This window comes from Anolis carolinensis, chromosome 1 (assembly GCF_035594765.1).
Source record: "Anolis carolinensis isolate JA03-04 chromosome 1, rAnoCar3.1.pri, whole genome shotgun sequence".
Taxonomy (NCBI): domain Eukaryota; kingdom Metazoa; phylum Chordata; class Lepidosauria; order Squamata; family Dactyloidae; genus Anolis; species Anolis carolinensis.
In genome coordinates this window covers 164,204,152-164,217,915 of record NC_085841.1, presented here as the reverse complement: position 1 = coordinate 164,217,915, position 13,764 = coordinate 164,204,152, and the positions used below count along the sequence as shown (strand labels likewise).

Sequence of the window (13,764 nt, the reverse complement as noted above, 5' to 3'; positions counted from 1 at the left end):
TTTCGGTACAAAGCAGGAAAACCCTGTTTGTTCTGAAATAATTTGTCAGCTGTAAAGACCCAGGTTTTTTAGAAGATCTAGGTTTTTGGATCTGTGGGCGCTGAATAGATGGGACCAGGGATCGTGCTGCACGACTTCCAAGAAGCTCGAGACAATCCCACCCCCTCCCAAACCCCCTTTAAAAATCCTTTTAAAAAGGAAAAGAACTTATCCGGCCACCATTACTCTGCTACTAGAACTCTCCTGCACATAGAAATGACACGCCAGAAGAAAGGGGGGGGGGAAGAATCACTCCTGGGCCCTCCTTCTCCTGGTGTGTAGAAATAATGTGCCAGGAGAACTCTGGCAGCAAAGTAATGGTGGCTGGGTAGATTATTTTCCTTTTTAAAGACTTTTCTCGGGGGTTTTATTTGGTGTCCTTGTGCCCTGCCAGAAAGTCCGGCAGGGCATCTGGACACACCCTAAGGAAAGTGTGGATGCTGGGGGGAGGTGTCTGGACTATAATCCAGGAGCAATCGCCTGGATTAAAGGGCTATCTGGAACCGCCCTAAGCCTATACATGACTGGAGTGTATTCATGTCTCATGATGTTTAACAGATTTTGCATCTGGATAAATATGCACAGGATTGTACTAAGAGCTGTAAGGACTGAAATCATTTGCATGAACATTTGCAATATAGGGCTTGGGCCCTATGTTGGGAGAACAGTAAACAAAATAAAATAATGATCTTATGAAAGTACTGCCTTTCAACTCCACATTTACTAACAAAGCAACTCAAATGTAATTTCAACAGATGTAAGGTTTGTTTTGAGACTATTCCAAAAAACAAAAAAACAAAAACACTACTGCATGTTGTATCTTCTTAGTCTGTTCACACTCTACAGTTACCAAAAGCACTATCAAAACAATTACGACTATGACAAACTGTACCTGTTTTGCATCATCTCAGCCATGAGCTTCAAAATAGGAGTCGTACATGCTGGCTCACGATACCACAGCTCAACAGCTGTCTGAAGTATTGAAAGATATGATGGATATCTTTTATAACGTAAGTTAAAGATAAAGATCAGAATAAAAGTGTTGCATAAAATATAGTTTCAGATGTCATTTAAAAACATGGTTAGGATCCTGGACATGCTTTCTGGTTGCAATAAATTGTTGAATTTGAGTCAAACTACAATTTATCAAGAGTCTGTGTTAACATGAACAAACAAGTTCTTATTCTATATTTGAAAACTTAAGTTCTTGCTGACAAGGTTTTGATCCCATTAGACCAATTAGCAGATGATTAACAACAATATACCAAAATTACAAGAACAATAAGACAGTTTATTAACAAACAGTACTACTCAGAAAAATATATATACAGTAGAGTCTCGCTTATCCAACGTAAATGGGCCAGCAGAACGTTGGATAAGCAAATATGTTGGATAATAAGGAGGGATTAAGGAAAAGCCTATTAAACATCAAATTAGGTTATGATTTTACAAATTAAGCATCAAAACATCATGTTATACAACAAATTTGACAGAAAAAGTAGTTCAATATGCAGTAATGCTATGTAATATTTACTGTATTTACGAATTTAGCACCAAAATATCATGATGTATTGAAAACATTGACTACAAAAATGCGTTGGATAATCCAGAACGTTGGATAAGCGAGTGTTGGATAAGTGAGACTCTACTGTAACTGTAGAGGAAGAAAATATAGGGCATTCATCAATATATTTGGTGCTCCTAATATCTTAAGTGAGAAGCTTTCACCAAAAATGTATTGCAATAATATCATCTATTAAACTCTAGAGAACATCAAGAGATGTCTAAGCAATCAAAACTGAAATGTAGTTTCTTCATCATAAGCACAGTGGAAACCTGCCAGAAAATATACTGGAACAAAGTTGTAGACTGTCAGTGGGAAAAGAGCTTCTATATATTCAATGAATTCAACAATAAGTATGTTCATAGATAGTTTTTCTCTTTCTCTATCTTTAAAAGTTGAGCTTCAGCAAGTGAGCGCTAAAAGATCAGAATTCTGCTCTTCAACAAAATTTCAGATAATTGCTTAATAAATCCCGGTGTACAGGTTCTCAAGGGCTATTGGGAACTTACCTGAAGACTCAAGTGAGTTTAGAGGGTATGCTGCCTATAAATTGTCTTTGACACAAGCTCCTCTGTTTTTTTTGGGGTTTTTTTTTTGGGGGGGGGGGCTAGCAACCCCAAATTGTCTCTCAGTGGCAAAACGTTGGTAGTACTTCCTTCATTTTTCAAATCTCTTGCATCATTCCTATGTTATGGGAGCACTGAGCTTTTATCATGCCTGCAATCTTGCTCCTCATGAAAAAGGGGAAGAAATGAAAAATCTGTATTCACTAGTGAATTTTCTCAAGGATGTGGGCTAGATGCATTCCTCTGGGGCTAAAAAGAAGTCTTCAAAATGTAACACCAGCAGAGGATTAAAAATCACTTTAATATTAAGATGCTAATAATGATCTTGAACACGTATTAAGATTTGAGGGTAACAAGAAAAATATAGAATAACAAAGTATAAGCAAGTATATGGCAGGATGCTGTGAGAAATGTACCTTTATAGAATTGAAGAAAGACAAACTGAACATGAAATGAATTACAATGAGCAAATGTATCAAGAATTTTACTGAAACTGAGGTACTCCTTCCTTTGAGAAAAAAGAAATCCCATGACAAGTATTGAATTTGCATTTCTTTTATCAACAGGAGAGGGATGGTCATTTTGGGAATGTTGGAAAACTTGCATCCCACAATGTAGCGATGTTGGCAACTTTTACATCTTGAGTATTCTGCAGGGGCATAAAATTATTTAGAGAACTTTTCTAGGAAAGTCAGTATGAGATTACACGAAAGTATTGGTGAAGAAATGGATGCAGCTCACGAAGTCGCTCAAACATTTTTTTATTAGGCCATCTTCCTTTAAAAGCTACACTGGAAATTTCTGGTGAGAACCCTGGTGGCTGACAAGGGCAAAACATTAGTCCCCAGGTTACTGAAGGCGGCTGATTTCAGATCTGTAAACATCAATATCCAATATAGGGGAAGCGAACAAGGCTGCCCTAACAAGGTTTGTTGCTTATAATAATAATAATAATAATAATAATAATAATAATAATAATAATAACAACAACAACAACAACAACAACAACAACAACAACAATAATGATGATGATGATGATGGCAGGATTGAGGAGAACAACTGGAAAAGCTGACACGATATGAGGATTTAAAGATCGAACTGCAAAGACTCTGGCACAAGCCAGTCAAGGTAGTCCCAGTGGTGATCGGCACACTGGGTGCAGTGCCTAAAGACCTTGGCCTGCACTTGAACACAATCGGCGCTGACAAAATTACCATCTGCCAGCTGCAGAAGGGCACCTTACTGGGATCTGCCCGCATTATTCGCCAATACATCACACAGTCCTAGACACTTGGGAAGTGTCCGACGTGTGATCCAATACAACAGCCAGGAGTGTCCGCTGTGGATTCATCTTGTTGTGTTTCAAATAATAATAATAATGCATTGTATTTCTTAACCACCTCTCATGACCCGAGGCAGGGCATAACATAGCTTAAAACTTGTAATTATAAAAAAATTATATAAAATACACATATTTAAACATATTTCTATGAAATACATATATAAAAATACACAGAACAAAGATTAAAAAGCAGTAAATAAGAGACATGAGTTTAAAATTCACAAGCTAAAACTGACTGGATAGGCCTGATGGAAGAGACGAGTCTTCAGTTGTATCTTAAATTCCAACAGCTCATTTAGCTTTGAATCTCTTCCAGCAGGTCGTTCCAGTTTTGGGGCAGCAGATGAAAAGCTCTTCTGGGTGATGACTGAAAAGGGTTCTGGCTGGTTGGAATAACTGCCCCCTAGAGGACCTAAGTATTCAAAGAGGCGGATTATATGGGAAAAGGCGATCTCGTAAGTAACCTGGACCCAAACCATGTAGGGCTTTAAAGGTCAAAACCAACACCTTATACTTTACCTGGAAACTAATTGGCAGCCAGTGGAGTGACTTTAATATGGTTGTATGCTCATTCCTAGAAGTTCCTGTAACTAGTCTGGCTGCCATATTTTGAACTAATTGGAGTTTCTATACTTGGTAGGGGGCAGCCCAATGTAAAGTACATTGCAGAAGTCCAATCTTGAGATTATCAGTATTGAGTACTGAAAATCTAGGAAGTGACGCATCTAGCATATCCGCACTCTTATCTACCTAGGCTGACATTTGGAGAGATGGATCCAGGAGCACTCCCAACCTGCGAACACAGTCTTTCAGGTGGAGTATAACCCCATCCAGAACTGGTTGATGCACCTCCATCCCTATGGTTAGGACCCTTGATGGCAAGCACCTCTATCTTATCTGGATTCAGTTTCAATTTGTTTTTCTTGATCCACTCCATTACCTCCTCCAAGCATGAAGAAAAGACACACTACCCTTAGCTGGGGCTGTTTTGGAAGGCATGGAGAAATATATTTGGATGTCGTCAGCATATTGATAACACCCTACTTACGGATGATCTCTCCCAGTGGTTTCATGTAAATGTTTAAAAGCACTGGGGATAGAATTGCCCTTTGTGGGATGCCACATAACAGCTCCTTTTTTGAGGAGCAGCTATCCCCAAGCACCATTTGGAACCTGCCTGAGAAATACAACTGGAACTACTGCAACCAGTGCAGCCAATTCCCAACCCCTCCAAGTGTTCCAGAGAGATACCATGGTTGACAGTATCAAACGCTACTGAGATAACTAAAAGCACCAGCAAGGACACATTCCCCCTGCCGGTGTTGGAGATCGTAGCAGTCTCAACTCCGTATCCTGCTCTGAAGCTGATTTGAAATAGGTCTAGGAAGTGTGTGCCATCCAAGACTACTAGAGTATGTAACATCCTTAGCCAATTATGTTCCTTCAGCACAGGTGGCATAAAATTGTACAAATGTCTTCTCCCATTTCCTAACATTAAAAATACAACCAAAATAAACTAACTCTTCTTTGATGTAGCCCTGCCCTGAACATACAGTGCAACAGATGTTGCTTTAAAAGACACCTCATATTTCTCAAAGAATGGGCTAACACAAAATAAATTAAGCTGACCAAAGCTTATGTTAACCCTACATATCAGATGCTATAATACACTCAAAACAGGTACAGTGCTTTGAAATAAAAACTACAAGAAATCTTCATATGATTGCATTTTGAACCTACGATGGACGGCATATGATTTTATAAAACATTCCTCTTTACATTTAGGAGTGTGCTATGTTCCCAATACACAAAGTAAAGCAACTTTTAAAATGCAACTTCTATCTGAATAACTGACAGCTTGACATATCCATATTTCAAGGAAAATGAATGATTTTCATATTCACTGTATTTTTATTTCCACATTTTTACGCACCTTTTCTTAGCAGATGTCAAAACCAGCCTATACCTTACCACCTGAAATGCCTTTAAAATATTTGGGGATATTTTAATAAAGCCTTATGAAAGATCAAATAACAACTTTGTAACAGATTTTCTATTATTACACATATTTGCTCTTCATTTCTTGCCCAGAGGGAAAAACTATAAATCTTTTCTCAACTGAATGAACACCATTTATCATATTCATTTTCTTGTCAATACAATTATGAAAAGCCTTTGGCCTTTTTCCAAGGAGTCTGATTTGTTACAGAAACCCAATTAGTATAAGCAAGCCTGCTACAAACAATCCTATTTCGCAGGATAACATTACTATTCTGCCTGTTTGGCTATTCAGTTTCAAACATTACCAGAGAATTGTTATAATATATAAAATATAATGATTCAAAGGTCAAAGACCAAGTCAAAGATGCTTATGAATTCTGCTCATCTTTGCCATCTAGTGGAAATACCTTACAATCTGAGCAGTTCTTTTAAAACTGAAAGGCAATCTAAGGATAACCACAAATGATTCTAGCTAGTAGAACTGGAGTCTTCTTTAAATTTTGTTTATCTGAAATAGAAATGAGCTACTGTAACAGTTAATCTACATGCTGCAATGTTGATGATTACTGCTTTATCATTTGCATTTTTCTTTTCTTTTACCTTCTGAAATATTTACTGTTTATAATTGTGTTATTTTTTACATAAATAAAGATGATAGAAAAATAAAACACATATATAGTATCCCAACATTTACATGTTTTTCTAAAAAAAAAGGAGGAACAAATATAAGCATTGCTTGTAAAAAACTTGCAAATGGGACATCTAAAGATTATCCTAACGTCCAAAGTTATGTAAGGTAACTTCAAACAAGCACAAATATTTCTTGAACAGAACAATGTGGAATAACAGGCTCCAATCCTATTCTTTGAAGACAATTGTGACTTGAAATCCAGATGGAAAGTATCTAAAGTACTTCCTTAAAACAAGCTCAGTTGATTTCTAAAAAGGTGGACAGCTTGGAAGATTCTAGGAAAACATATTATCTTTTACTGCTGGGACCAAATGTACTTTAATTGACAATTCCAGCTGTTCAGCTTACCCATCGTGTCCCTCAAGCCCAGAAACAATTATGCAAAGTTTATGTAAAAGACTGTTCTGCTTTCTAGTAAAGTGGAACAAAGCAAAGGAGAAACTTCGCTGGCCTAAAGCATTTATGACGTGAAAAGAGATAACAGTTATATGCACAGCATCAAATGAAACAAGCAACTATAAAGCTGATTCTTCATTTTGAAATATAATATGGCACGAGTGAATGAAAAAGGAGATATCTGAAAGGAGAACCTATATTTTAACTAAGTAGAGTAACATCACAATGTAAATTAAAGCACTATATGACTATTACAGCATTGCAGGTTTACAACCTAGAGTAATATTTAAGGATTAGAGCAGTACAACCCCCCCTCCCCCCGTGACCTCTTTGTAGTCTATTTCCAAATGTCACCCTCGCAGTTAATGGCACGGTTGCAACTGCACTGTAATTTTAGCTGATTACACATTAGTTCATTTAGCTTTGTTTCCTCTTCCCCACTGTGCCACACTATTAAACTAATGCAAGGGACCTGGTATCCCTCTGTGCACAGAGCCGGTATTGTCATCGAGTAATAAGGATACATCCAGTCAAACAGCATGGTGTAGCTGGTCTTTGTGTTCAGAGCAAAGGCAATCCCTCGAAGATCTCTTGCCAGTCCGATCAACATACGCTGTCAGTGGGAAGGAGACACAGTAATTGATTTTCATGTTAGCACTGAGCAGATGGAGTAATGATCAGCCAATAATGAACACAATATCTGATTTTAATTCATTAGTATAAATGTCCTCCCTCTATAGAACTTTACAGCCTTAGTCTGTAACCCAAATATAAACATTAGCCCAAAGCTTGTAATAGTAGACATGACATCATGTACTGAATTAAAGATCTGAAAATACATTTAAGAGAACACAACTATCTTTATTTGTCTCTTCCACCTTATTATTTTTCTTTAAACTGAAAATAGGAATTTTCATGGATACCACTTTTCCAACTTGGTCACTTTTCAAAAGTTATCTGAACAAAATCTATACGGTAGTTCTGGTTTATGTTTTAAACATAAGTAGTTGATAAGCATAAAACATAAATACATTACCATAAACATTACTGGATATAGTTCATATGTTATTATTGAATTCATTGAAACTGTTAGCAAAAAAAATGTTTATTTTATACAATGTTGACCCATTATTATTTTTATTAAGCAATTTCAGTAATAATTTAACAGACACTTCTTAAAAATTAATGGTTACAAGGTACTTGAGTGCCATTTGTTTAGAAGATGGAAATTAAACTTTTGAGTAGTCTATTGTTTTAATTGCTCATGCCATTTTTAGACATAAGAAAAATATAGCATTTGTGATTGCTATCCATGTATGCATGGTTAGTCCTTATACAGGCTGAGCATCTTTTACTTCAAAATCTAAAACTGTCCACATGGGTGGGTGATTGAGTGACATCTTTGCTTTCTGATGGTTCAATACACAAACTTTACTTAATGTACAAAATTATCAAAAATATTGTCTACAATTGTCTTCAGGCTATGTGTATAAGATGTACATGAAACACCCATGCTTTTATGTTTAGACTTGATCTAAGTTATCTCATTATGTATATCTATATAAATAAAGTTATTCCAAAATCTGAAAAAATCCAAAATCCAACACATTTGTAGTCCTTTGCATAAAGGATACTTAATCTATACCAGAATAGAAACCAGACCAATTTTAAACAGGAATTCCCTTCGCTGAAGGCTAATGAGATACAATTAAAACAATATGTAGCTTGCTTGCAGTACTACATTTACCACTGTCGGTGCTCATTTGTAGGGCTACACACTGATATGTTTTTCAAAATGGGCTCTGGCTTTTCGGCACTTTTGACCAGCCATAACGGCATGGGTGCCACCATTTTTTTCAGCCGCAACAGACCATGTGGCTACTGAAAATGGCTGCCTTCTGTTTCTTTCAGCTACATGTGGAGTGTGGGTAGAGTGCAGCGAAAGAGGCAGCCGTGCACGTACGGGTTTTCCTGTGAGGCTGTGAGCCCTGCTGACTGCCTGAGCCAATCAGAAGAAGAAAGCTGCTCACGTTCTCCTTGTTCTATCTGTTTTTTGGCTGCTCATGGGAGCTTGCTTTTGGACTCAATTTCAATCTTTTCCTTTGGCAATTTCATTTATGGGCTGTGAAAGGGCATTGGGGGTGTTTGTTTCAATATTGGAGTGGTTTATTGAAGGAAGGGGATAGCCTGACTCCCTTGAATCCCCACAGCGAGAATTCAATTTCTCCCCAGGTCTAGTTCAAGGATATTAGAGGAAAGGATGCCAAAAACAGTGGTTTCTTAAGCCTGATGCCATAATCCTAGGCTAACTGAAAGTGATTAAAGGAAAGAATACTAGAAATAATGGTTTCTTAAGTCTGATGCCTTAACCCAGATCTAGCTGAAGGACATTAAAGGAAAGGACGCCAGAAAAAACTGGTTTCTTAAACCTGATGCCACAATCCAGGGCTAGCTGAAGGAGATTAAAGGAAAAGATTCCAGAAGTAATGTTTTCTTAAGTCTGATGCCTTAACCCAGATCTAGCTGAAGGAGATTAAAGGAAAGGACGCCAGAAACAGTGGTTTCTTAAACCTGATGCCTTAGCCCAGGGTTAGCTGAAGGAGATTAAAGGAAAGGATACCAGAAATAGTGGTTTCTTAAGACTGATGCCCTAAAAATGATGGAAAGGGGAGCCCCATAAGTCCCCCATTACTAGGAATGGATCGGATCTTCCCGGATCTTTTGGCTACCAAACCGAAAAATTGATTTTTCACTGGCCAAATTTGGGAAGCTCCGGAAAAACGGATCAGGGGCGGGGGCACAAAAAATCCAGACACCGAAAACGGCACGGGATTTAACCAAATTGCACACCACTACTAATTTGTGACATCTATTACATTCAACAATGCTACTGCTCTACAAAGTAACAACCTGTATCACCAACACTAACAGGAACTGCAGTGGCGCAATGGATTAAACCCTTGTGTCGACTGAACTACTGATCTGAAGATCTGAAGATCGGCGATTCGAATCTGCATGACGGGGTGAGCTCCCGTCTGTCAGTACCAGCTTCCCATGAGGGGACATGAAAGAAGTCTCCCACAGGATGGTAACACATCCAGGCTACCCCTGGACAACATCTCTGTAGACAACCGATTCTCTCACACCAGAAGCGACTTGCTTGCTTTTGACACAATTTTTAAAAACCCAACACTAACATCATATGTAAATTCATGTAAACTCAAAGGTAACACACCAGGAAATGATGAAAAGTTCCTTCGTTTAACTTTATTTTCACAGAAATCTAACTACTTGGTTTCAATTATTAATTTTGTTGTTTATTCGTTCAATCACTTCCGACTCTTCATGGACCTCATGGACCACGCTAAAACTTCTTGTTCACCGTTGCCACCCCCAGTTCCTTCAAGGTCAATCCAATCACTTCAAGGATAACATCCATCCATCTTGCCCTCGGTTGGCCCCTCTTCCTTTTTCCTTCCATTTTCCCCAGCACCATTCTCTTCTCCAAGCTTTCCTGTCTTCTCATGATGTGGCCAAAGTACTTCATCTTTGCCTTTAATATCTTCTCTCCAGTGAGCAGTCGGGCTTTATTTCCTGGAGTATGGATTGGTTGGATCTTCTTGTGGTCCAAGGCATTCTCAGAATTTTCCTCCAACACCGCAGTTCAAATACATCTATCTTCCTTCACTCAGTCTTCCTTATGGTCCAGCTCTCACAACCATAGGTTTCTTAGTTTCTCCATACCTCACAACCTCTGAGGATGCCTGCCATAGATGTGGGTGAAACGTCAGGAGAGAATACTTCTGGAACATGGCCATACAGCCCGGAAAACATACAACAACCCATTAGGAAGTTGGTTTTTTTCTAATTGTATAAATTCTATCAAATTTTGAATGGTATGGAGGTGGAGTGAGGAAGAAACTGAAAAACGTGCAGTTGAACAGAGAGAAAAGGAACAGTGGGTTTGTAAAAGGAAGACAAATGTCAAATTTGATAGGGAGAGTTTTAAATAAAATAGTTCAAAAATTTAATAGAATATGAAAATATACACTTATCTTGGTTTGGAAAAATAGCATTAGTAAAATCAAAATACTTCCAAGGATAAACTTTATATTTAGAATGCTACCACTTCAGCTTACAGAAGAAGAGCTGAACAGATGGCAACAAATGATAAATAAATACTGTAATGGAAATAAAAGAAATAAGGAGGATATAGAATGGCTAAAAACAGATTTTAAAAAGGTAGAGGAAGAAATCTGGAATATGTTTTAAGAGTTTATGTGAAAGGAAATTAGGGAAATTGATAACCCAATGTTGAGTAATGTATTAGATATATAGAATAAATATAAAAGAAAGTTACTAGAGGATGGTTCATTAACAACCCCAATTATAATGGAAAGGATATTTCCAAAAAATCTAAAAAAACATCATGGATAAAAATTAGGGAAAAATATGGATAAAACAGGGGATTGGATAAAGGTTGAAATGAAAAAGGAAAGGATTATGGAAGAATTTGAGGAAATAAAATTGTCATGGTTCCATTATATATAACTACTAGCTGTGCCCTGCCACGCGTTGCTGTGGCCAATTGGAATTGCAGTGAATAGCCCCGCTGCTTCAAAGCCTGGCCGTTTTCTACATAGGGTATCCCTGCTAGGCCAGGTTGAATGAGATGGAGTTGCCTCATGGTTTCCAAAGTCTGGCTTTGAAGCTGCAAGGCTTTTCAGTGTTAATCAAGGTGGGCCACAAAGGGGTTGATATATGTGTGGAATAATGTGCAGTGTGGTAGAAAGAACTGTTGTCTGGTTGAGGCAGGTGTTGCCATGGATCTCCTTGATTAGCATTGAATAGGCCTGCAGCTTCAAGGTCTTCCTGGTTAGTACTTGGAAGAATCCTTTACTGGGACGTGTTAGCTGGGTGTGATTATTTAAGTTGTTTAGCATTTAATGGTCTTGTAGCTTCCATGCCTGGCTGCTTCCTGCGTGAGGGAATCCTTTGTTGGGAGGTGTTAGCTGGGCCTGGTTGTTTCCTGTGTGGAATTCCCCTGTGTTCTGAGTGTTGTTGTTTATTTAGTGTTGTGATTTTAGAGATTATATTGTTGTGTATTGTTATTAGAGCACAGTAATGATTATACATTATATTGATAATGTTATATGATTTGCCTGGAACAGGATTATATGAGGCCCCTTCTGCACAATGGTTTAAAATTCACACTGAAGTGTTTTTTGTTTTGTTTTGTTTTTTGCTGTGGCCTAGGAGGCAGCTTGGCTTTGAAGCTGCAAAGCTGTTTAGTGTCAATCAAGGTGGGTCACAAAGGGGTGCATTCCGTTTTTTTGGGGTTTTTTGGCCCTATGGAGGTTAGGGATGTGTAGTTTGTTTGTAAGAACGTAGAGACGTGGATGAGGGGTTGTGTTGTCAATTTTCTAGGTTGGGGGGCCTTTAGTTTTGTTGTTTTGCCCGGTGGAGCGATGCCATTCTCCTTTTATATATATAGATGGAGCGATGCCATTCTCCTTTTATATATATAGATATACACATTGTATATAACAATGGATCACAAACTGGGTAAAAAACAATAAAAATGAAAGTAAGCTTAATCAATTTGAACAATTAATACAAAATGGAAAAGATAGAGGAACATAAAAATTTGAAAGTAATAAATAGTAAAATATATAAGATAATAAATGAAATGAATGAAGGAAAAATAAAAAATAACAATCTCAAGGAGATTTGGGAGGATGATTTTGGGACAAAAATTAATGAAATGGAATGGTTATAGTTATGGAGACAGAGATATCTGAAAAATTTATCGATACGGATTAGAGAAATTTATTATAAGTTGATATAAAAATTGTATTTAACACCAATAAAAATAGTAAATATAAAAATATTACTCAAAAATTGTTGGAGGAGATTCCAAGAAGAGGGCACATATATACATATGTGGTGGCAATATAAATATGTAAGTGAATTTTAGGGAATGGTATTTAAAGAGGATATAATAAATATCAAGATAAAAAGAAGCCCTAGTATAGCTTTATTATCTTTATATAACAATAAACAGTTGAGAAAAGAAGAAAAAGACTCAATATCAAATTTATTAACAATAGCAAGACTGATGATAGCAGGGAACTGGAAAAGGGAAGTAGAAGAATGGTATAAGGAAGTATGGAAAATGGCAATAAATGATAAGCTGACATGTAAATTAAAAGTTAGAAGAGGGATATGGAAACAAAATAATGTCGATGATGTATGAAGAAAATTTATTGAAAGAGTATTTAAAAAGAAGGATGGAAAATTACCACCACAAGAGGAAATGAAATTTTGGACAGATAATGTATAAAAGAAATGGCTCGGGGGCAGGGAAGCACAGTGGTATGGGATAAATAACAGTGGATGCAAAAATGTATTGTAGAATTATATTGAATATTGAATATTATGGTTCTGCTGTATAACAAATGATGTATAGCAAACATTTTAATAAATATTATTTAAAATATAGAGGAGAACAATGCTTCACAAGGTATTTGATGTAGCAGAGCAGTATTCCCATATATTGCTAACCTACCTGGTATAGATGAGCACATGGACAGCTATGAAGGATCTAGGCAAGATCCTGAAGTATAGAAATATATCATTGGATACTGAACCCAATCTTGAGAAAAAGGTAGGATATAATTTCACTCAATAAACAAATAAAGTTAGGGTTATCCATGCCATCATGTTTCCAATTTCTTTGAATGGTTGTGAAAGCTGGGCAGTGAAGAAAGCCAGCTCATTTGAAATGTGATGGAAAAGAGTTCTACCAACACCATGGACTGCAGAAAAGACAAATAAGTGGCCCCCGGTGCAAATGAAGCCTGAGGACTCCCTAGAAACCAAGATGACTACACTGAGATTGTCATACTTTGGACATCATGAGAAGATATGACTCACTAGGAAAGACAATAGGGTAAGATTCATGAGAACACTTGTAAGGTGTTGGTAGAATTATCACAATTTTTCGAAGACCTTATTATATTATAGCTCTCTTTCTAGGACAAACAGAAGATTCTTATTTTGCTAATGATATACATGCTTCAAAAGGTTAAATGATTAGATTCTAGGGTAAGTGATGCTCAAACGTATGATTTAGTTACCAATAACCCAATGTATCCTCATGCTG

The 13,764-nt window shown here is 37.1% G+C and overlaps 1 protein-coding gene across 3 annotated transcripts in view; it reads right to left on the bottom strand.

The window, feature by feature from the left end:
* The window catches only part of ranbp17 (RAN binding protein 17), a 229,263-nt gene that overhangs the window by 55,544 nt on the left and 159,955 nt on the right, over positions 1–13,764 (bottom strand). For all 3 annotated transcript variants that reach the window (XM_062958006.1, XM_062958013.1, XM_062958017.1), the window contains 2 exons: positions 7,124–7,212; positions 932–1,039 (listed from right to left, as the gene is read on the bottom strand). In XM_062958006.1, coding sequence (XP_062814076.1) covers positions 932–1,039; positions 7,124–7,212 — 197 coding nt within the window. The remainder of the gene's footprint in view (positions 1–931; positions 1,040–7,123; positions 7,213–13,764) is intronic.